General features: G+C 39.2%; 2 protein-coding genes across 6 annotated transcripts in view; both read right to left on the reverse strand.

The window, feature by feature from the left end:
* The window catches only part of FCHO2 (FCH and mu domain containing endocytic adaptor 2), a 239,032-nt gene that overhangs the window by 23,352 nt on the left and 191,592 nt on the right, over nt 1-24,088 (reverse strand). The window contains exons 15-20 of one of the 5 annotated variants that reach the window (XM_075067019.1): nt 22,989-23,031; nt 20,638-20,732; nt 18,028-18,057; nt 5,289-5,392; nt 3,764-3,893; nt 2,523-2,582 (exon numbers count right to left, since the gene is read on the reverse strand). In XM_075067019.1, the coding sequence (XP_074923120.1) occupies nt 2,523-2,582; nt 3,764-3,893; nt 5,289-5,392; nt 18,028-18,057; nt 20,638-20,732; nt 22,989-23,031 (462 nt within the window). Of the gene's footprint in view, nt 1-2,522; nt 2,583-3,763; nt 3,894-5,288; nt 5,393-18,027; nt 18,058-20,637; nt 20,736-22,988; nt 23,032-24,088 lie in introns of all 5 variants that reach the window. The other 4 variants (XM_075067020.1, XM_075067022.1, XM_075067024.1 and 1 more) reach the window with 4 other exon arrangements.
* LOC142047019 (uncharacterized) lies at nt 6,120-13,906 on the reverse strand. Its single transcript, XM_075067464.1, has 3 exons — nt 13,801-13,906; nt 10,983-11,206; nt 6,120-7,680 (listed from the first exon to the last, which is right to left on the reverse strand). Exons 1-3 carry the CDS (start codon nt 13,904-13,906, stop codon nt 7,087-7,089), a joined length of 924 nt encoding a protein of 307 aa, XP_074923565.1. The 3' UTR covers nt 6,120-7,086.

The following is a 24,088-nucleotide window of genomic DNA, read 5'->3' on the forward strand; positions in this document are numbered from 1 at the left end:
GATTCCAGATATTTAGTCTTACCATGATACTATCATGCTTTACATTCTCCTCTAAAGTCTTGTGCACTGTTTACAAGATGCTTTAATGTTTTGAATTCTTCCCAATAGTTACTTTGTCTATGAACCAATACAATTCACTTACATAAAAAACCTCTAATAGAACACGTACTCTTCCTTCAACCCACGGTATTGCCAGCCCAGGAATTAAAAAATCATGAATCAGACTTAAGAAATATAAGTGGACTGATTGGGAACATGAAATTAATAAAAAATATGTTGACATCTTTTTATTTGCCTTTCAGTCTACACTTAGGCCACATCTTCAAGCTTTTTGCTGTAGCTACAAAGGCTAGAAAGTTAATCTTTTTTAAAAAGAAAGCTGAGATTTTCACATAAACAAAATATTGCATGACTCATCAAATATTGCAAGACTCATGGAAATTAATGGGAATATGATTTTATCACGAGTTGGCAAAACTGGACCCATTAATTTCCATCTCTGTAGTGAAATGCTCAACTATGGAGACAGCAAATAATACAAAGTCATCTATAACAAAGAGTTAAAAATGCATTTAAGCTGTAAGTATTGCTCTACAGTTGTATGGGAATTTATCCCCTTTTCATCAGACCAATAGGGTGTAATGATTAGACAGCTCAACTACAGAGCCAGGCTGGAAGGCGATCACTTCCTACTAAATAAACAGTCTTTTACAGAGGTACAAATTGTTGATTTACAGTAATTTTTTTGTTTTTATATTCTTATAGATAAATTTAAACTGATCCATTAGAGAGAATTATGCAAAATCTATTACACTTCATGTATACATATATTTTTCCATTCCATAAAGAAATACAGGAATTTCTTGCTTGCTGAAAATAACTGTATCTTCCTTAATATATTACAATTTGCACATATTTAAGGAGACACAAACACAGATATATGAATATATGCAAGTGCACACATACATATTTCTTTTTTTCCTGGTCACACCCGGGGCACTAGAAATCAAATGATTTATTTTCTTTTTCCAGCTTTTACTGTGCTCTGCAAAAATCTAAGTTTTCATTAAAAAAAAAATCCCCAAACAAAACTAAGTCCTTCTTATTATAAAGATAGATTTAACTGTAAATCAGCATTCTGTTGGCCTGTCTGCTCTGCAGCCAGGCACAAAATGCTGAGAATCTTTGTTGGGAGAGAGAAAGGAGGCTGGAGCTGGAGATCCAGAAATAGGGAAGTGGTATGACAGGGGGTGGCTGCAGCTGATGACCTCAAAGTGGAGGTGGAGAAGGAAAGAAGCAAGTTGAGATGGAAGAACAATAAGGAGCGAGAGGCAGCAACTTTGAAGGGGATGAAGCTTTAAAGAGGCAGGCATGAAGGAACTGTCCCCTAGAGAGGCTGCAGGCAACTTGAAGAGCAGTGGACCGTGGAGTAGACCAGTTTTAGTGTGTACAGGAGGAAAACAATTCTGAATGTGTGTGGGGCTTTCAAACAGATGTTCAGTAGCGTTAGAACTGATTTTTCATGCAGATGAGGAAGTATTTGAATTGATTTGCATTGGAGAGGAAATTGGTTGGGGGAGAGGGACTTCATTCTGATTTCATGAGTTGGGCAGCCTCCTTGTAACACAACATGAAAGTTTGAGAAGCCATCATCTAACACACCTCAGACCTAACAAAGTCTAGCCATTCTATCTTTGATGCCATTAGAAACTTCAGATGGGGTCCATCTGCCCCCCACCCACACAGAGAGTCCTGTATAACAAGGGGAGAGAAACAGCAGGAAAAGCAGCCTTCTTGTTTCCTCTGGTGGCAAGTCCTTGGGGCAGAAGCCTATTGGTGGGGTTGTGTAGCCTCTCTCCTGAGCCAAACAGCAGCAGTCTGAAAAGTTATTAGGACTTTGAGACTTCACTGAAACGGGCACCCCAGACTGCAACACAGGTTTCAAAGTTTTTAGATCTTTTGAGACTTAAATGATTTTGAGGTTGAAGATGCAAAAAGTAAAGTGGCTCCAGTGTGTCATTATATGAAGAGTTGCCTGGGTCCTACTATACCACAGGTTGAAGCACTTTTAATTTTGCTAAATTAAGTCTGCTGGAGGGCAATGGACAATATCTGTCTGGAAAAAAAAGTAACCATTATTTATGGTGGAAGTTTCCAAATATTTCAGAGTTCCCCTTATTTGCATGCCACATACAAAACATGTTCTTTAAAAGTGTTAAGTAAGGATTGTCATTTTAAAAGTTCAAGATAATTGCTTTTTTTCCCTGAAAAACTATGATGGAAGATTAGGGAGAATAAGACCACAGGCTTTACCTGAGTTTTTTGGAAATTTTTAAATGTTTGGTTATATCAATTTCAAATGATTAATACAACACATAACTGATTAAGCAGTTTAGCTTTGAAGCTACTTTATGGCTGGAAGATACTAGAGATTGCTGGAGAAAGTTAAGTCACAAAGAAATTTTATTAGGTACCATTTTAGGATAATTAGTTAACATATAATTCTTCTTCTAGAACAATACCTGCAGGTGTCTCACAAAGTTTTTCAATCGTAGGGAGCTTTCCAATGATCATATCATCATCTATTACATTTAAATGAAACAAAACATTGCAAGAAAACAAAACATTTCAAACAATAATAAAAAACACTAATTTAAAGTTACATTATTTAAATGGAAAGAGATTTGAAAAATAAGAATTCTAATTAAAGATGAGGTTAAAATATAAAATAAATTAGTTAAGGCATATTAGACTTTTCCACAAATTCCCTTGAAACAATATACATTTGCTGGAGTTAAGTTTAATTTAGAAGACTAAAGTTGTAATAGTGTCCAATAGTTAAAAATAATAATCAGTCCTGCAAAAGGAACATCAGGTTACAAAAAATACACTTTTACAAAAAAAATGTCCTTGCTAGTTACACCTTAGGTTGTCAAAACTGAAAGAATTTTAAAAGAAATCAAGGTCCTGATCCTTCAAACACGAACATGTAACTTTATGCAGGTGAATGGTTCCTCTAAAGTCAATGTCACTATTCATGTATATTGCACGATTGGGGCCCTAATTTACTTTTCACCATTTATGCTCTTTAGTTAGTTCCTTTACTTTTCTCAACCTGGAGAAAGGAAAAGACCACCAATTCCAGATTTTGGGTTCTATGTATCTGCATAATGCTGCAATTATGGGGTTGTAAGCAAGGCAAGGGAACATTTAAATCACTATAAATCATTTAAAAACAATTTTCATGGAAACAATTCTATTAGTATTATGTTTTATAACAGAAATTATTAAAACAAAACCTGATTACTGGCCTAAACACAATGGTTTCTTTAAAAATGATTAAATTCACTCTATATCTAAAGAATATTTCAATATCAAGTAGAATAAAATCTCAAACAAACAACAGCCCTCACTTAATGTATACATATCCTGCATACCAAGCAAGCATTTATAAGCATTTCTACAACAATTTAAAAAATAATTTCACTGAAGGATCTGTCATACTGGATCAGACCAGTGGTCTATCTAGCCCAGTATCCTGTCTGATAGTATTCAGTACCGGATACTTCAAAGGAAGCTGCAAGAAAACCTAAGTTGGACAAATAAGGCTATTTTCTCCGAACATCCAGAAGTTAGTGGTTTATATATGCCCTGAAGAATAAAGATTTATAGCTCTTCTAAAAAAAAATAAATAAAAAAGTTATAAAAATTACAGGCTAGAGAGACATAAATTAGTTGTTTACAGATAGTCTGAATTACTTACCTACTGTGGGTGTATTTGCTGCACTTAGAGAAGCCGAAGAAGATATTGATGAAATACTCTCTGCACGTGCCAAAGGAGCTATAGGTGGTGGACTGGAGTTAGAGGTCAAGGGTGGGCTGAATGGCCTTGGCTTAAAACAAAATGTGTCGATATCATTACGAACATATAAATGATTTTAAATGGACAAAACAAAGGATATCTTATGAGAATCAAACACAACCAGAAAAGAAATCTTCATCTAGTTCATTCCCTGCCTAATGCAAGATCGTCCCCTATGATATTTTTTTCTAGTGTTTTATCCAACCTAATTTTCAAAGTGAAAAAACTTATGAACTGCTACCATTTCCCTTGGGCAGTTATTCTATTATTTAGACTATTGTTAGGAAGTTTTTCCTGATAATCAATCTTTAATTAGTTAACATTATGCTTTGCCTATATAACAGCCTTAAGTAACCCCATTTCAGGCTGAGCTAAGTGCCAAAAAAAAAAAAAAAAAAAAGGCAGAGAAGCTAAACTTTTATGCTGCTGCTTGAACCTGCAGTCCTGAATACACGAGCACTTTCCACGGATGACTACATTAGGGGTCACACCAGTGGAGAGGCAAGGCTGATGTCTTTCAAAGAACCATCCGCTGTTTAACCTGGAGATGGTGCAGTGCCACTGCATTGTGAAAGAGTGGATCTCAGGCTTTCCACACACATTAATCCTCCTCTCTGCCCTGACCTCCCCTCACCCAAATTCATCTGGTGTTGCACAAGGATGGTTTCACACCCAAGATTAACAAATAAGGACATACTAGATTAAATTTTAGTAACACCCAGTCAAATAATTTAACACAAGCAAGGGAAGAGCAAATCTGAAATGGTGGAGATTGTGGTTTGGTTTTGTTACTTATGTCTTCCTTTTTACAGCACCCAGAACCTGTAAAGAATTCTCAGGTACTACAGTGATGGGTAGTACAGAAATGCATATAACTAATAAAACTGTACCTAGTGAGCTGTGTTAGGTCAGAAGAATTCAAAATGTTTATCGTAAGATGGATAAACAGTATCAGACTGATAATATGAATGCGTTCCTCTTCCCTCGTGTGGTTCTCTCTCCTAGAAATTGAGGGTGAAATCCTGGGAGTTTTGCGACTGATTTCACTGGGATCAGGATTTCACTCAAGGTTTTTTTTTTTTTTTTTTTTTTTTAAAGATATGGCACTATGTATATGCAATCTTCAGTTTTTAAAATTGATTCTTTGTTTGAGCAAGTAAAAGCAAACACCTAAGCCCTCCAAAAGTTGCTTTGCATAAAAAATACTAACGAATTTATGCTACCAATAATTACATTCACAGTGAACAATTTCCATGCACATTTTAGGTTGATGACAATTAAAATGAGTGATTTATAAACTCTCAAAGAGTTTGATGTAAAAAGAAACGTTAACTATAATGGGGTAAATGAGTGCTTTATTTCAAGTTGAGCCATTCTTTGAGAAATAAGTTAAATAAGTAAACAAAAACTAAAATTAAATACATACAATTTCATTAATTCCACTAAGTTTCCCTGTTGATATCTTTGGTCTGGAAGCAGGCCTTGGAGGTGGTACAATAGTTCCTACAGAAAGAGGAGTTGTGGGCCTGGCTGAAAAAAAATAATGTGAAGAAATCAATAGTACTGCAAAAAAGTCACTGAGTGCAACCATTATAAATTACATTTCTGTTAAAGATTCTACTTTATTACAAACCCTATTTTGCAGGAATTCATAATGAAGAAAACCTACTATGGTATTAAAATGTGATTCTATGGTACTCTGAAAAATGACTACAAATAGTATTGTGGGTTCCATCATTATAGTTCCTAAATGATTCCATATCAAATATACCCAGTTTGTAGATCAAAAGGTGGTTTTACCTAGCTTTCACCCTGTATGCTCAGCATGGGCTCAGGGTGAAGTCTGGTCTTTTATTTCTCATGTATCACCAATAGTAATAAAACAGGCCAGTCAGGCCTTTGGTGACTGCTGTGCAGCTCCATTATCTTAATATCAGGCCGCTGACATATGCGAAACCACACTGCCTTCAGTGAGTTTTCACAGGTGTTATAAATGATTAAAATTTAGTAAATAATTGTGTTGATGTGTGAGAAACCATGTAACTTCTCACTTCTTTCAGCAGGACTACCAGAAACTAAAAAATTGTAAAAAAAAAATTAAATTTTTTTATAAGCCTCTAAAATGACCAGATATAATTCTCAATACATGTCAGTGAAAGAAGGAGCTATTTTTACATAGCCACTTTTCTGAGAACTATACTTCAAAACAGCTGTTAGATGTCATCCAGTAAGTATTCTGAATTAAAAATGTGCTCCCCCCCCCCAAAAAGCAAATACATAATTACATAATAAACAAGATTCAGAGTAGCAGCTGTGTTAGTCTGTATCCGCAGAAAGAACAGGAGTACTTGTGTCTCTAAGGTGCCACAAGTACGCCTGTTCTTTTTGATGATAAACAAGAGTTATAGCATATTCAATTATCTGTCCAAAAATAATTTTACATGTACTTGTAACCAAAAAGAATATTCTCTAAAAATTACATTTTGTGAGAGATTTTCAAAAGCACTCAGATATGGCATAACTCTGTTCCTATTAAAGTAAATGGTAGTTTTATCAATGACTTTGATGGAAATAGAGTTAGGCCAATGCTGAGCACTTGAAAATCCCACTCATCCTAAATTTGTACCACAAATGTCAAAAGCAAACCAAATCAAGACTAACATTACCAATCTTCCCTTTAAATTCATCCTCTTATGCCTACTGTAAGTAGTGCACGATAAACACCCTGATCAGAGGCACACAATGGGAGGAGATGGAATACGTGTCTCAACACTGATTTTTTTTACGTTAGTTTGTGTCACAACTGTAGTCTCAACTGCACATTAAAATTTGATTTAAGTATCAAAAGGATATGTACAGATTTTAGCTTTTTTACTCCAATAATAGCTATATAATATTTAAAAAACACTACAATTACTTTTTGCAGTATTAAATATTCAAATTTTCCAGAAGTTTTTGATTTCTGAGGGATGTCAAAGGCAGTGAGCATAGTATATTCGCTGTTTTTTTAAATGCAAAGTTCCACATGGAACAAACAATGCCCTTAGTCACGAAGGGTTTTTTTCAGTTGGATATTTATTTATATGTTGACTGACTGACTTAGGAGGCTTGGTGCTAAAAATGTTGATAAGATTTAGTATCTTTAGATGAGAAGATGAATTAATTTTAATATCAAGTGAACAACGGTGAGGGAGAGAAGTCAGTCTACCTTTTGGAGTCAGTTATTAGGCAAAGACCAATACACAACACATGCTTGCCATACTCTTGTGTATATGAACACAAGTAGAAACTAAACTAGAGTCCAGTGGTGCTAACGAAAATGTGGAAGAAATTTCAGTAGCACTGTCAGTTTCTTCAATGAATACTTTTTCATGGTACGTAATATTATTGTAAAGGTCGCTTTGATCCTCAGAGGCACAGCTGTTGGAAGAACTCCCAAGCAAAGAGGCAGAGGCAGTGTGGAGATTTTCAGTTTTAAAATGCAAACTTTGGGGCGCCTCGTGGTTTGCATTTGTTTGTTCAACTGTAACAAGATCACGAGCAAAGCAAATCCACTGATTTTGAGACCATGAAATAATAGATAAAGTATTTGTGTTCCCTGTTGGTTCTGTTGTAATAAAAGGTTTGTACAAAGAGCTAAAGATGAAGTCTGGTGATGATGGGCTCCTAGACCCAGAATCTGTATGGTGCCCAAGCAAAGATCCAGATATTATGAACCCAGGAAAATCAATGGTAGATGAGAAGGAGCTCCTATTTTGCTCTTTTAGTGTAGCTGAAGGAAAAGGGAAAAATTGAAAGCTAGAAGCAAGATGAAAATTCTAAAAACTACAATATAAATCCAAACATATACACCTTGAAGATTAAGTCTACTAGCCAAGCTGAAAAATAACTGTTCTCTCAGGCCCTGTCTGCAATTTAAAGGATTAAAAGTTGTATATTATTTGTATACATCATTTAACTGTAATACTGTCAACCAATCTATTAATTTTGCTCTGTCATTTTTCTCCAAGTCTCTCTCCCTCTCCATATAGTATCCTGTTTGGGTTCTATCTTCTGTATCAGCCTCTATTTAGCAGGTGTCTGGTAGTAAAGGAATATTCTCTCACTTCAAAATCACCTGACTGCTGTTACTGTACGTGGACTCCTCTATTATTCTCCTCCCTCACCTTCTTGACTGCTGCAGTGGCAGGAACAGCAATAGTAAAAACTGACCAGACTGGTCAGCTTACCCCATGCTGCAACTTGTCAAAGCTACAAGCAACAGCGGGAATGGAGTGGTGTATAGACTTAGGAAGAAAGCACAATATTGGTTTCCACTCAGTTCATATATGGAAAAAAAATCTTTGCAACTATAAAAAGTGGTTACCTACCTGTACTGTAATTGTTTTTTTTGAGTTGTGGGTGCAGACATGTGTTCCACTCAGGTGTGTGCGCACTCAGTGGACTGAAGCCAGTAACTTTGCTTAGCAGTATTCAGTGGGGTGGTACACAATTAGGCACTCATAGCCCTCTCCAATGGCTATTTAAGGGCAGCGCTGCCTCAATCTCCCACAATTCCTTTGCAACTAACATCAAGGCCTGAGTCTACACTACGAGTTTATGTCGAATTTAGCAGCGTTCAATCGAATTAACACTGCACCCGTCCACACAACGAAGCCATTTTTGTCGACATAAAGGGCTCTTAAAATCGATTTCTGTATTCCTCTCCAACAAAGTGCTGAAATTGAGATTGCCATTTCGAATTAGGGCTAGCGTGGCTGCAATTCAACGCTATTGGCCTCCGGGAGCTATCCCACAGTGCACCACTGTGACCATTCCGGACAGCAATCTGAACTCGGATGCACTGGCCAGGTAGACAGGAAAAGCCCCGCGAACTTTGAATTTCATTTGCTGTTTTCCCAGAGTGGAGTGCTGATCAGCACAGGTGACCATGCAGTCTCAGAATCAAAAAAAAGAGCTCCAGCATGGGCCGTGCGAGAGATACTGAATCTTATCTCTGTATGGGGAGATGAATCTGTTCTATCAGAACTCCGTTCCAAAAGACAGAATGCCAAAACATTTGAAAAAATCTCCAAGGCCATGATGGACAGAGGCCACAACAGGGACTCAACACAGTGCTGTGTGAAACGTAAGGAGCTGAGACAAACATATCAGAAAGGCAAAGAATCAAATGGACGCTCACGGAGGGAGAGCAACTGACAACTGTAGCTATCCCACAGTTTCCGGACTCTCTGAAAACTACTTGAATTCTAGGCTGAGCTCCCAATGCCTGAAGGCTCAAACACATTGTTGTGGGTGGTTCAGGGTATATGTCGTCAGCCACCCCCCAGTGAAAGCAAAGGGAAAAAAAAAATGTTTCTCGCCTTTTTACGTCACCGTATGTCTACTGGATGCTGCTGGCAGACGTGATGCTGCAGCGCTACACTGCAGCATCCCCTTGCCTTGCCGATGGTGCAGTATGACTGGTATCCATAATCGTCGTCCCCTGGGTGCTCCTGGCTGGCCTCGGTGAGGTCAGTCGGGGGTGCTTGGGCAAAAATGGGAATGACTCCACGTCATTCTCATCTTTAAGTTGTGTAATGGAGAGTCAGTCCTGCCTGGAATATCCTGCCAGCTGGAGGCTTCTGCCTCAGGCTGCTCTCCCCTTCAACAGCACCGTGGGGTCGCGCCTACCTCTGCCTACGCCTTGCTACCAGGGCTCACAATCAGATACTTAGACCTCTACATTTTGCTGCAAATAAAAAAATTAAGCTGCCATTTAGAACTGTCCCCCAACATACATATCCTGGGACATTTTGTGTTTTACCAGTGTCAACCAAAGGCCCACGCACAAATGGAGATTCAGTCCTGCCTGTGCTTCTATCCTAGTGTTTATCACAGATTCCCATTTTCAGCTATAGACTGAGCAAGTGCAGAATGGTGGTTCGCTCGACTTCGCTGTAAGCCAATCGCCCTCCCCTCACCCCTTTAATCTCTGCTTGCAGAGGCAATAAAGTCACTTTTGTTTCAAATTCATGCATTCTTTATTACTTCATCACACAAATGGGGGGATAACTGCCACGGTAACCCAGGAGGGGTAGGGAAGGAGGGAAGCAACAGGTGGGATTGTTGCAGGGGCACCCCCTAGAATGGCATGCAGCTCATCATTTCTGCAGGATGTATGGGGTTCTGACCTGGAGCAGCCGTTTGCCTCTCTGGTTCTTTAGTAGGCTTGCCTGATATTCTAGGCTGGACTGACTCTCCATTAGACAAAACTTAAAGAAGAGAATGTCCTGGAGTCATTCCCATTTTTGTCCAGGCGCCCCCAACCGACCTCACCCGAGGCCAGCCAGAAGCACCCATGACAGCAGCAGATGGTACAGTATGACTGGTAACCGTCTTTGCTAAGGCAAGGGGATGCTGCTGTGTAGCACTGCAGTACCGCATCTGTTAGCAACATCCAGTAGACGTATAGTGACAGTGAAAAAAGGCTGAACGGGCTCCATGGTTGCCATGCTATGGTGTCTACCTGGGCAATCCAGGGAAAAGGGTGCAAAATGATTGTCTGCTGTTGCTTTCACAGAGGGAGGACTGACTGACAACATTTACCCATAACCACCCGCAACAAATTTTTGGCCCCATCATTCTCAACCCAGAATTCCAATGGGTGGGGGAGACTGCAGGAACTATGGGATAGCTACCCACAGTGCAACGCTCCAGGAGTTGAGATAGCTTTGGTACACACCACTGAATTAATGTGCTTAGTGTGGCCGCGTGCACTTGACTTTATACAATCTGCTTCCAAAAATTGATTTCTGTAAAATTTGAATAATCTCATAGTGTAGACATACCCCAAGAGTAGAAACTCCATTGCAGAGGGGATGGGGGGAGGGTCACAAAATACCTATCTGCATCCGCATCTCGAACAACAATTACAGTACAGGTTGGTAATAGTTTTTTCTTCTAGTGGCTGCAGACGTGTATTCCACTCAGGCAACTGACAAGCAGTAACCAAAGATGGTGAGGCTTGGAATCTACTTGAACAATGACTGCAGGACTGCCTTCCCAAAGTCTGCATCAGACAGAGATGCAGTTGTAATAGCATAATGTCTGCTAAACATATGCACAGAAGACCACATACTGACTCTGCAAATATCCAGACATTATTGAGAAATTCAACAGAAGCTTTTTGGGCCTTCATCAAATGAGCCATTGGTTTCTGTAGAGGTGTTGTCTGAGCTACCCCATATGCTGTCCTAATGCAGGAAATGATCCATATGGAAAGCATCTGTCCAGAGACCACCTGACCCTTCATTCGATCCACACAGAAGATGAAGTCAAGGTGATGAACTATTTGGTTTGATCCTTTTCAGACAGAATACCAAGCATTGTCTCACATCCAGTGTGTGAAGATGCCGTTCATCCACATTTGAATGTGGCATACAAAAGAACAGAGGTAAATATTTCATTAAGGTGAAACTGTGAAACCACTCTGCATCCAAAATTTTTGTCTAATCTTTGGACCACTTCATCTTTGCAAACTGCATTTATAGAGGTTCTGCCATTAAAGCCTGCAGTTCACTCATTCTTATTGCCATAAAAGCCTCAAGAAGAAAAGCCACCTTTTGGCAAAGAAGAGAGAACAAGTTGCCAAGATGCACCATAAAGGTAGCCAATACAGGATTAAGGTCCCATAATGGAACAGTTTACTTCACAAGTGGAAAGAGACAGACAACACCTCTTAGAAATCTCATTACCATGTGGTTTGAGAAAACAGAGTTCCTTTGGATCAGAGGATGGTATATAGAGATTGCTGCTAAGTGGACCATCAGTGAGCTGAGAGAGGAAAAAAATAAAAAAGAAACCAGGGGACTAAAAGTTGTAATAGATAATCCAAAGTGTCCTGAATGCTGGCTAGCTTCAGCTGAATTCCCCTAGCTAGCGATCAAACCAAAAAAATGTTTTCACTTGGCCATATAGATAACCTTAGTGGAAGGTTTTTTACTATTAAGCAGATCACTCAGAACTGCTTCTGAACCCACCATCCTTCCCCTCATCTAACCATGCAGCATACACACCATGAGGTACAGACTGCTCAGCACTGGATGCCAAATTTGACCACGGTGCTAAGTCAGTAGGTCAAGATAGAGGGGAAGAGATCGGGGAGGTCAAACACAGACTCAGATGGTTGCAAAACATTGTCTTGCAATGATACAATCTGATGCAAAAAGTATTCATTTGGCACGATCTAGTATCAGTTTGAAAACAATCTGTGGAATGAGTGGGTTCGGGGGGAAAGCATATGTCAGTGCTGATCCCCAGTTCAGATGCAAGACATTGATTAAAGGATCCCAGACTGAAACTCAATTGAGAACAAAAAACTTATTTTTGGCTGCAAACAGGTCGACCGTTGGAATGCCCCATTCGCTGAAGATGGATGTCAGCCTGCTGCTCTTCAGAGACCACTCATGATTCTGGGAGAAATTCCTGCTGAGGTGATCAACCAAGTTATTCTGAGCATTTGGTAAGTGAACGGCTGTGGAGATGTTTTCCCTAAAGCAAAACTGACAAAAAACATTATTGCTTCCTGACAAAGGTGGCTGGAGCAAGCTCCTCCCTGGTTGTTCACATAAAACATTGTGGTGGTATTGTCAATGAGGATATGAATATCTGTGCTCTTCATCTGTGCCTAGCATCCACTGTAAATGGCTTGAAGCTACAGGATGTTGATATGAAGGGAAGCTTCCTTGTCTGTCCATAAACCGTGAACCTTCAATGTCCCCAGATGTGTTCCCCAATCTGCTGTGAAGGCATCAGTAACTACGGTCCTGATTAGAGGAGGATGGGCAAAAGGAACACCTTTGCAAATATTTGATCTGATCTGTCCACCCCTTTGTAGAGACTCCTGGATGGGCAGTGGCAATGACTGACATTTCAGGAGATATACCAACTTCAACCATCCCTGAGGAGGAAGATGAAATTTTGCATATTGGACCATGTACGTAAATGCAGCCATATGACCTAACAATTCCAGCATACAAGGATCAGAGTTAAAGGGTAAGAGCAAGGGACAGCCACAGGCAACGAACTGCATCAAATCTTTCTCTTGACAGAAACACCCTCAAACCTGGGTCTAGGAGGGCCTCAGTGAACTCTATTTGTGTGTTGCTATTGTGGTGGCTGGCTTTCCTCTGTTCATAGACGATCGAAGAAATGTAGCAGAAATTGGACCAGACAGAAGGCTTGGTCTCTGGACTTCCCCCTTACTAATCAAACATTCAGGTAAAGGAAAGACATTAATTCCTCTTTTTCTGAGATATGCTGCTACTACAGCCATACATTTGGTAAAAACACATGGAGCTGGGGACAGGCCAAAGGAAAACACTGTGTACTGTTAATGGTGACCTGTCACTACAAAGCTCAGAAACTTCTTGTGGCTTGGAAAAATTGCCATGTGGAAGTAAGCATCCTGAAGATCAAGGGCAGCAAATCAGTCATGATTCTAAGTGGGGAGAACAGTAGTTAGGGTAACCATATGTAATCTCATGTATTTGATGTACTTGTTGAGACTACAGCGATTGGGGATCGGGAAATACTGTGCGTAGAATCCCTTTCCCTGATGCTACAGGGGAAACATGAAGCATGCAGAGTAGACCTGTTGAAGGAGCTGTGACTCATGAGGAGTCCCTGAAAAAGGATGGGGTAGTGGGGTGGGAAGGGAAAATGAACAGAAATTGGATGGTCTAACAGACTCCCACAGTGCTTAGGACCCATTTGTCCTTGGTTACTGTTTCCCAAGCAGTTTAGAAGCGAGACAGCCTGTCCCCAAATGGTGGAGATATGGCTGGGGAGATAAAGTCTGGAATGCAGCTCTCAATATGCAAGCCAAAATGGCTGCTTGCTTGAAGCTGATGGAGGACAGGCTGGCTGGTTAAAATTGGACCCAAAAGGCCTCCTACTCTGTGACTTGTGCCCCTTCCTGGAGAAGTCTTGCTGCCTAGCAGGTAGAGGACTACCAGAAGTATCGCTGAGAGTGCTATTGCTGCTGTTGTTGATAACCTCCATAATGACGTCTCTTTACGAATAATCCCTCAATGAAAGCAAAGTAGCACAAGAGTCCTTGAGAAAATTAAAAAAACAACCACTGAAAGGTAAGTCCTTTATGCTCTGCTAGACCACAGGAGCAATGCTGTAACCACAAGGCCTTTCTCATAGTTACAACTGAGGCCTTAATTTTAGAAGAAGCGTCTACCATGCCCACTGCCAATTGCAATGACATCTTGGCTACCAGCTGACCTTCTACAATGAATGCCTTAAACTCTTCCCTGTAGGATTCTGGCAACTTATTAGGAAAATTGGACATAGCATCCCAATACACAAAGTCATATTAAGATAACAGAGCCTACTGATTCACAATGTGCATTTGTAAAGATAAAGTTGAATAATTTTTTCTTTCCATCAAATCTTGACCTTTTAGAGTATCTTCAGGCATCTCCTCTGCCATAATCGTTCATTTGCTGCCATCACAACAAGAGAATTCGGGGCTGGATGTGGGTAGAAGCACTCAAAACTCTACACGGGGACATGATATCTTTTATCAGTATTCAGTATGCTTCACTGTAAGCGGTAAAGAAGCTGGGGTATGTCACAAAGTGTTTGCACAAAAGTGCTTAATTTATAGGGAGAGCTACCCTCCCTGGGGCTGAGGACTGGACAGTTTCCACTAACTTATGGTATTTTCCTGAACAAACTCTGCCTGAATGCCTAAGACTTAAACCATTTGCCTCAGAAGATCCTGATATAATTTAAACTCCTCAGGTACTGGAGAGGAGGAATCTAGTCATCTGGTGAAGAGGAAGGGAACAGAGTCTATGGTATCTCCTGCAGCAACTCCTGCCCCTGCAACAATGGTTCAAGCTGAACCAGCTCAGAGGGGACGACCTCAGTCTGTGTTTGCAGTGTAGGTGGCTCAGGAGGAGAGACTACAAAGGGCACTGGCAAACTCACTCTGGACTGAGCCAAGGATCAGGACTTTGCAGATCAAGGAACTTCCCAATGATTCCAAGGAGGTCACTGAGGAAGACAATATGGCATTGTGGCCAATAGGAACTGGTCCAAGAGCTCTATTGTTATTGCAGGAGTGGCAGCAATCCCAGTACGTCTTGCTAATTTTGAGGACAGTACCTTGAAGGCGAGAGAGAGAGAAAGTCGATGCCCTTGAGTTCAATCTTAAAGAACCCTTCAAGCAGTATAGTGGCAACAGAGGAGCATCTCCAGGCAAGGGTAAGTAAACATCCAGCCTCATCTGAAGACCAATAGGCAGATCGCATTGGTGTGACCAATGATAAAGTAGCTGGCACCTTGGGCCCTAGTGGGGGCATTGCATTCACACTCAGCACCAAAACAGACATTGGTAAAGAAGTCAAGGCTGGTAGTAATATTATAGAGGTAGTCTATATTGAAACAGTTGATGGTTCCGAAAGCAATGTGTGTACTGTTGAGCACCTTGGTACCAAGGAAACCAACCTCAAATCAATTAAGCAGTGTGGAAGATGGTGCCAGCAATAACAATTCTGCAGCCAGTCCAGTTAGCCCCAAGGACACAGAAGAGGCCACTACAGTTGAATGCTTCTGAAGTAATGGAGAGTCAGGAACAGAAAGGAGAGCAAATCCTGTGCTGCCTGGTATGCCAATGGCGTGGAAATAGTCAGTGCCAACACCAATCTTGTCAGTACTGGACTCAGCAGATGCCCCATGAATAATACTGGAATTGATGGTATAGTATAGTGTGCCCAACTGATCTTGTCTCAGTTCCAGAGAGCAGGTAGGGGCCCGGCCCTATCTTGGGAACCTGAGGAATCACAACGTTGGTCTGCACTCTTCTTGGAAGAAGAGGAAGAATCTCTCTGAGCTCTGTAGCCCAGTTCATCTTGAGAGTCCTTTTCCTTGAGGGACCAGAGGAAGAAGAACAATCTTTCTTCATCCTGGGGAGCAATCAGAATCTGACCATGGAACATGCCAGCTCCAAAGCTCCCTGAGGGGCCAACCGACCTGTGGAAGTCCCTGGTGCTGAAGCAGTGCTGCCTGGTCCATAAGATATTGTTTCAGATGAAAGTCTCTAAAGCCACCTTCATTCTCCTTTCGAATGACTGGCAGATGAAGCACTTTTCTTTAACATGCCATTCCTCAAGGCACAATAAACACTGAATGTTGGGTTCACTATTAGGAACATGCCATCTCACATGACAGGCAGTGTTCAAAACTTGATGACGGTATCACACCAGACTAAACCGTATCTAACTTCTACTACTTAACTAAATCCTAAGGGTACTACTAGAACTATATACACAAGAAAAACACGGTGACAGGGAAATGCGAGATAAAATACCACACGGATACACTTTGACTCAAGCCATGGCTGGTGAGAAGGAACTGAAGGAGGGTCAGGGCTGTGCTGCCCTTAAAGTGCTACATGATGGTTTACAAGGGCCAAAGGGCATGAGTATCACCCCATCGGGTACTGTTAAGTAAAGTTCTATGGCTTTAGTGCACTGAGTTGTGTGCACTCCTAAGGGGAGACGGTCAGATTAAAAAAAAAAAAAATGAAAATTTAAATTCTGGAGAGTTGATAGCACTTGCCTGGGAAAGCTTCCTACTCGCCACAGGCTAGTACATTTTTCAAGCCTGGAAATCTACAGATTTAGTAGATCTTACTGTTTCTGCTAAATGCTTTAAACATTGTTTCTAAGGTTTGCATTGCTACAGATCCTAAGTTAAAACAGTGCACAGACAAACATAAAAAACTGCATTTTTTAAACTACAGACGAACATACTAGAGGAAATGGGGAAGGAAGGAAGGAAGAAAGAGTACATGAAAGAAGCATTTTTATAACATGAATAACTAATATGGAAAGCGTAACTAGCCAAAATAATTTCTATCATGTTTTCCTACAACAACAAAGTTTGCTTCAAGTTCTATCAAAAGGGCAATTGTTCCCTGAATGATCTAAGTTTACTTCTATGCTGCAAGGCCTACCAACTGTTTAAATACTACAGTAATTCATATTGAGCTGCAAAACACTGTCCAAAAAGAAGGTTTTAAGCAGTGGTAAAAAGGAAAAGAATGCCCATGTGGTGACTTTTTAAACCACAATATGTTACATGTACGTTACATGTACTTGCAAGTATATTTCAGTCAGCAACTTAATTATTGGGATGTAATTGTCAAAAGAGCTAAGCATTGGCTTAACTTTTGTCCTACTGAAGTCAATGATAAAACTCCCACTGACTTCAAGGAGTGCTGAATTAGGTCCAGTCCCAGTTGTTTTGGCAATCCCACCTCTTGGTATCTAACTGCAGCACAAAGAGCAATAAAGGTCAGCTTGATTTAAATAATACTATCAGAACTTAGGTACTTTCATAGGATAATTGCCTACTGTTGCTTTTGCCTTGCTACATATTTTTCCCAAGTACATTATATTTATTCTGTGATATTTTAGAATACACACTTTATTTAATATTATATACATCAGGTAACAGATGTAGATGGATTCATTTTGCTTTGGATAAGGATCAACTGAAGTGAGCATTATTCACTGTGGCTAGAATGTTCAAAAGCATTGACATCCCATTTTCCAAAGCGATTTAGGCCCTCAGTAGTCTTTAAATGAGATTTATGGTCCTAAGTGCCTAAATTCCATTTGAAAATGAGATGGATGCGTCTAAATCATAGCAATGCTAAATCACTGCAATGCTGAACGCAGTAACACCTTTAAAAATCTGGGCCTTAGATTCCTTTGAAATTTTACCCAGTATCTTTAAAAACTGGATTCTGGCTGGTTTTTGACAAAATCTGCATTTCAGCTAATAAAAAGACAGGTTAATTAGAAAAGTCCATGCTATTTTTACAAATCTAATTTATAACACACTCTTTCTCATTTCAATTTATCAATAAATTAGGGTCAGCTAGCCTGCTGATTAGCTAACACTTTGTATAGTTATAAGCCTCTATTGTAGCAAAGAATGAAAACATATAAACAAATGTTATAAGGCTTGATCCAAAGTCCACTGAAGTAAGCTCAAGTCCACTGACTTCAAAGGGCTTTGGATTAGGTCCTGGGACACTTCTTGTCTCTTAGCTATTATAAAACACTAATAATAACTGGATTAAAAGCTACCATTTTTACCTGAGGTACTGGTGGTATTTGCTGTACAATCTTTAGACAGGATACAAGAGGAACAAAGAACTTTTTGTAAAGGAACAAACTGTACTATAGAAGATAGCAAGAAAAAAGCATAGGGGTTATGAAAAATCTGGACACTATAGGGCAGCATCTGAGACACCCTTTTGAAAATCGTAATAGAAGTGTCCTGAGCAAACTATTCACGACAACAGAAAGCCAACCCAAATTTCTGGAAACCATGTAAAATGCTATGATATTCAAAATTCATGTCAAGCTTGATCTTAACTGAATAAAAGAATAAAACCCTTAATTTGGATGTTTATTCTTGACTATGTGAAAATTTTCAGAACATCAATTTTAATAATTAAACATGGAATATTTCTCACAATAACCTATTGCAACAAAAGTAATTTGTCTAGATAATTGTGACCCAGTGAACCATTTACAGGCAAATGCAAGAATATCCAAAGATTCTTAAAATTTTCCACTAACCCTCTTTCTTCAATGTCATGTTCCATTAAAGTAATTAGTTAAATAAAGGTATTTGCCAAGGATCATACCACCAGTTCAATGTAAAAATACATTTTTGTAATATCTGAAGAGAAATAATCATATCTTTTCAATAAAGGAAATGTTTATACCGCTAACAAGCAGATTTAAGTTTGAAAACAGAACACTTTGCTTCTGATTTAAAAAAGACATCCTTAAAACCAAAAGATTAGCACGAAATCATAATTTCAAAATGGTAATAACAATGGCCCATTTTTTTCTCTCCTTACATCAGATCATTATGGGAAACATCCAGTGATGCATACCAGGATGTCACTGCAGGAAATTCCCTTGCTGGGTTGCCTAACTTCCTTGCAGGGGACCTAATTTAAGGTAAACTTAGATTTTAACAAAATATTTGTTTAAATTAACAGATGTGGTGATCAATAAGTGTCTAATTACCACACCTATTAAATCTTTACATTACATTATGAAGTTAAAAGCCCAACAGATACATGCAAGGAGATGGGCAACCCATCAAGGTACTTCCTGCAGTTAGTTTCCATTGTTTTTCATAGGGTCCTTCTACAAGGGACCTGAGAATAGAGAAAAATAAAATCCATTCATCATTTTAAAGTCAAGTCAATTTGTAAGAAGCATTTAGGCAAGGTAAGAATAGGTTTCATTTTAAGAATGTCTACAATTAATTATTGGGATAGCAATGTCAATTACCTCTTACACGGATTACTCCTACCTATGCACGCATGCTTCCTTTTTGCCCTTCCATGCATAACATCCAATGGAGAGGAAAAGTTGGAATGGCACTAGCATTAAAAAAGGAGGATCTGAGTTCTTCATTAATCTTGTTGTAACAGGATTACTGACTGTCCCTTTAAGGGTAGTAGGGACTACAGGCCAGTCAGCCTGTTCCATAATGTGCCCCTTTAAAGCTCCTGTGACTTTCTGAGTGGACAAATGCCTAGCAAAGGACAAAGGCAGGTGTTGGGAGAAAGGAATAAAGTCCCTGTGGGAACAATTAATGCTTGGTGAAAACACAGGGTACTGTTTCTTTAAGGACCCAGAACCAGAAGCCTTGAGTGCACGTAGGGCAAGGCTCCCCTCCTTCCCAGAGCTCCTCCTGGTTGGTTGGGAGAAAGGACAGCATATGCGCTACCTTCTCTCTAATAACAGGACATACACCCTCAGGGGAAGGATGGTTGCCTGCTGACCTGTCCCAGCCCAGGGAGGCAGGGATTAAGTAAGGAGGGGCCATCTTGGAAAAGCTGCTTGAAGGCTGCAGTTGGCCTGTATCAGCACAGCCACAACAAAAGGGCTGTGGAACCCCTCAACCCAGGAGAGAAAGCCTATTTGAATCAACACAGTCCCAACAAGGATGGCTGTGGGACTCCTGACCCTAGGAGGAGACGTTTTCTTGAACTGTAGCATGGGCCCTTGGGAGAGAGGGGTGGGGCTCTGGGACTCCAGAACCAGGGAGAAGAGTTAGACCTGTGGGGCTAACAAAAAGAGTTTTATACTCTGTAAAAGAGGTAATGAATCAGACCCCACAGAAGGGGGTTCTTGTTCTCAGTACTTAGGTCTGGTAGTCAATCATTGCAGAGAACACAAGAAACTGGAGGCAGGGTGCCTACTAGGCCACCTCAGGCCACAATAGGGTGCTCTGGAGGCAGTGATCCAGTTACAATGACCTAAAAGAAACAAGGGGGAACATCCTTTCCTATGAAGAGAGACAAGTGAGGGAGTAGGAAGAGCCCCATACATGATTTGGATTGTAACCCAGGGAAAAAGTAGCACCCAGGAATAGTAGGTGGATTATAGAGGAAATAGGAAGAGCTGTGCACAGTGCTAGCAAAAAATTGACTCTGCCTTCCGTTTATTCAGATGCTTAAAGAATGAACACAGCTACTTACAGTAATCCACATTCTAACACACTGTATCCTGCTGTACATATACATGAGAGATATCATGTTTCAAAATTCTCTCACTGCAATTCTCTCTAATGTAAATCCCTTCCAATAGTAAAATAACAAAACATAAACCCCAAAGAAGATTTTTATAATAAACACTTAGGATTTATAATACAATTTCTAGTATCAAATATTTTACCTAGTGAGGCTGAGGATGTCAATGAAGCTGAAGATGATGAATCATGAGAAGTGGCAAAGGGTAGATCCCATGCCAGGAGGTCATTGTTCCCCTTCCTATTGTAACAGTTAAAATTGGAAAATAAATACAAAGAAGACATATTTATAACAACCACCAAAGTATTGAAGTGACTTGTGTGCTGTAATCAGTCTAATGAGAACCTCCCTGCCACATAAAAACATTCTGCTAGACAAATGTAGGTCAAAGGGCTGGTTCACACAGACTTTCAACAAAAGAAAGAAATCTTTTAAATTTACACTTTGTTATTTCGGTGCAAATTTGTGTGTGGGCACTCTTATTTCAGAACAACAGGGTCCTATTTCCTTTTTCAACAAAATATGTTAATTAAAACTCGGGCTGTCGATTAATCGCACTTAACTCAAAAAATTAACTGTGATTAAAAAATTAATCGCAATTAATTGCACTGTTAAACAACAGAATACCTATTGACATTTATTAAGTATTTTTGGACGTTTTTCTACATTTTCAAATATATTGAGTTCTATTACAACACAGAATACAAAGTGTACAGTGCTCACTTTATATTATTTTTTATTACAAATATCTGCACTGTAAAAATGATAAACAAAAAATAGTATTTCAATTCACCTCATACAAGTACTGTAGTACAATCTCTATCGTGAAAGTGTAACTTAACGACACTCAAAAACAAAACAATGTAAAACTTTAGAGCCTACAAATCTATTCAGTTCTACTTTGTGTTCAGCCAATTGCTAAGACAAACAAGTTTGTTTACATTTACGGGCAATACTGCTGACTGCTTCTTATTTACAATGTCACCTGAAAGTGAGAACAGGAGTTCATATGGGACTTTTATAGCTGCCGTTGCAAGGTATTTATGTGCCAGATATGCTAAACATTCATATGCCCCTTCATGCTTCGGCCCCCACTCCAGAGGACATGCTTCCATGTTTGATGAGGCTTGTTAAAAAAATAATGCGTTAACTAAATTTGTGATTGAACTACCTGGGGGAGAACTGTATGTCTCCTGTTCTATTTTACCCGCATTCTGCCATATATGTCATGTTATAGCAATCTTGGATGATGACCCAGCACAGGTTTGTTTTAAGAACTCTTTCACAGTGGATTTGGCAAAACGCAAAGAAAGTACCAATGTGAGATTTCTACGGACAGATACAGCACTCGACCCAAGGTTTAAGAAACTGAAGTGCCTTCTGAAATCTGAGAGGGATGAGATGTGGACAATGCTTTCAGATGTCTTAAAAGAGCAACACTCCAATGCGGAAACTACAGAACCTGAACCACCAAAAAAGAAAATCAACCTTCTGCTGGTGGAAAATCAACCTTCTGCTGACTCAGATTATGAAATGAACATGCATCTTTAGCATAAATATCTTGCAAAAATATCTTTAGGATAAATATCTTGCGATGCTGGCTACAACAGTGCCATGCGAACACCTGTTCTCACTTTCAGGTGACATTGTAAACAAGACGTGGGAAGCATTATCTCCTGCAAATTGAAACCAAACCTGTTTGTCTGAACAATTGACTGAAGTAGGACTGATTGGACTTGCAGGTTCTAAAGTTTTACACTGTTTTATTTTTGAATGCAGTTATTTTTTGTATATAATTCTACATTTGCACGTTCAATTTTCATGATAAAGAGATTGCACTACAGTACTTGTATTAGCTGAATTGAAATATACTATTCTTTTTGTTTTTTACAGTGTAAATATTTGTAATAAAAATAAATATAAAGTAAGCAATGTGTGCTTTGTATTCTGTGTTGTAATTAAAATCAATATATTTGAAAATGTAGAAAACATACAAAAATATTTAAATAAATGGTATTCTATTATTGTTTAACAGTGGAATTAATTTTTTTAATCGCTTGACAGCCCTAATTAAAACTGATCAGTAAAACTTGTATGTGAACCAGCCCAAATCTTGACCCTATCAAATTTGCAGTCCTTAAAAGTTATGGTAGCTTCTAGATTAATTTAGAATGTTAACCGATTTCTATTACTTTTAATAATTGTAATATAAAATAAAATTTTATATTTATAACTAAAACAATTATTTGAGACAATCACAATGAAGAAAATGAACAGGTGGAAAAAAGGAATGTCCATAAAGGGAAGAGTATAGGATAAAATCCCCAGTTTTTAAATAAAGAATTTTGAGTAAGTTCTTACCTCTTAGGAATCACTAGCTATCCAGGCTAAACTCGATAGCCAAGTCTAGCAATGGATTTCTCAATCCTGTATCAAACCAAACCTCCCACAAAAATGGAATTCAATGCAAAGCCTACATTTTAAATTGGAACTTACTCATTAGATGGAGCAGAATGCTTTGATTTTGTTAACTCTTCACCTAATTAAAAAAACAAACCTTTTATGACAAATGCAAGCCATGAAATTTGATTAACAAAATCATTCAGCTTCATGATAAAACACAATCTGGATTGATAATAGCTGCAATGAAAATAATTCAGAAGGAAATGGAAAGGATGAAATTAGTGTTATTTATGCAATGTTATGAGTCAGCTCCTTCTAAAATACTTCCTAAATTATGCTTAACATACAAAAATGAAGGATGATTTTTGTCAGAATGTCTTGGTCCTTTGAAAATATGTCTTTGTGGGACATAACATAGGTCAACTTCACCCTTTTGCAGTTTTAAGTCCCTACTTAAAAAATACTCATTTTTAGCAGATTTTACTGATCATTTAAGTTTTCCAGGAAAAGCGGATTAAAGTGTGAACACGAGACACTTCAAAAACAAACATTTTAATTCTTTAGCATCTAGAATACTAACAAGATAATACTAGTAAAAGGCTAGTTGCTATTTCCTGAAGCAAATACTACTCTGCCCCAAAATAAGGGCCATGTAATTTGCATTTTCTTTCAAAAGTTAACACTAATGAGCTATCATTGAACAGTATTATCACGCAGCATTTCAAATTTATTTTCTGACTACTTCACATCATGGCCTTCTTTGAGGTAATCTACACTGTGTACATGTCAGTGGAGGAACTGAACTCCTCAAAATGCATGGGAGTCTGATCTCACGTCTTTATTACACAGCACTCTAAAGAACAACTCCTTTCTGAGGGACTGGAATCATCGATATCATGGCTTCACCCAGCCTTTCCTCCATTGACTGGGATTCTCCATTTTAAGAGTGAACTCTCACTGCTCCAGCCAGAATCCATCAAGGGAACAGCAGCTGCCATGCTTCCAGGGCTGCTCAGTCAGTGCTTGGCCTGGTCTGCCTCCTCACTCACCAGGACTCCATCCTCTAAGTCCCTGCTCCTGCTGAGACTCAATAATGTGGCTGGGAGTACACTTTTTGATCATGGGATGGACAAACTGCTGTTTTTTTATGGAGTGGGAGAACAAAACATGGGATGAAGGAGAAAGTTTGACAG

The sequence above is a fragment of the Chelonoidis abingdonii genome, chromosome 6, assembly GCF_003597395.2.
Source record: "Chelonoidis abingdonii isolate Lonesome George chromosome 6, CheloAbing_2.0, whole genome shotgun sequence".
Lineage (NCBI taxonomy): Eukaryota > Metazoa > Chordata > Testudines > Testudinidae > Chelonoidis > Chelonoidis abingdonii.

What these genes read in the sequence shown, in the direction of transcription:
- LOC142047019 (XM_075067464.1), bottom strand. Translation starts at nt 13,906, where the DNA reads ATGGAGGTTATCAACAACAGCAGCAATAGCACTCTCAGCGATACTTCT. An exon ending in GAAGGGGCACAAGTCACAGA is followed by an intron (nt 11,207 to 13,800) that starts GTAGGAGGCCTT and finishes CTGTCTGAAAAG; the next exon opens with GATCAAACCAAATAGTTCAT. An exon ending in TCTGGATATTTGCAGAGTCA is followed by an intron (nt 7,681 to 10,982) that starts GTATGTGGTCTT and finishes TGTAGTTTTTAG; the next exon opens with AATTTTCATCTTGCTTCTAG.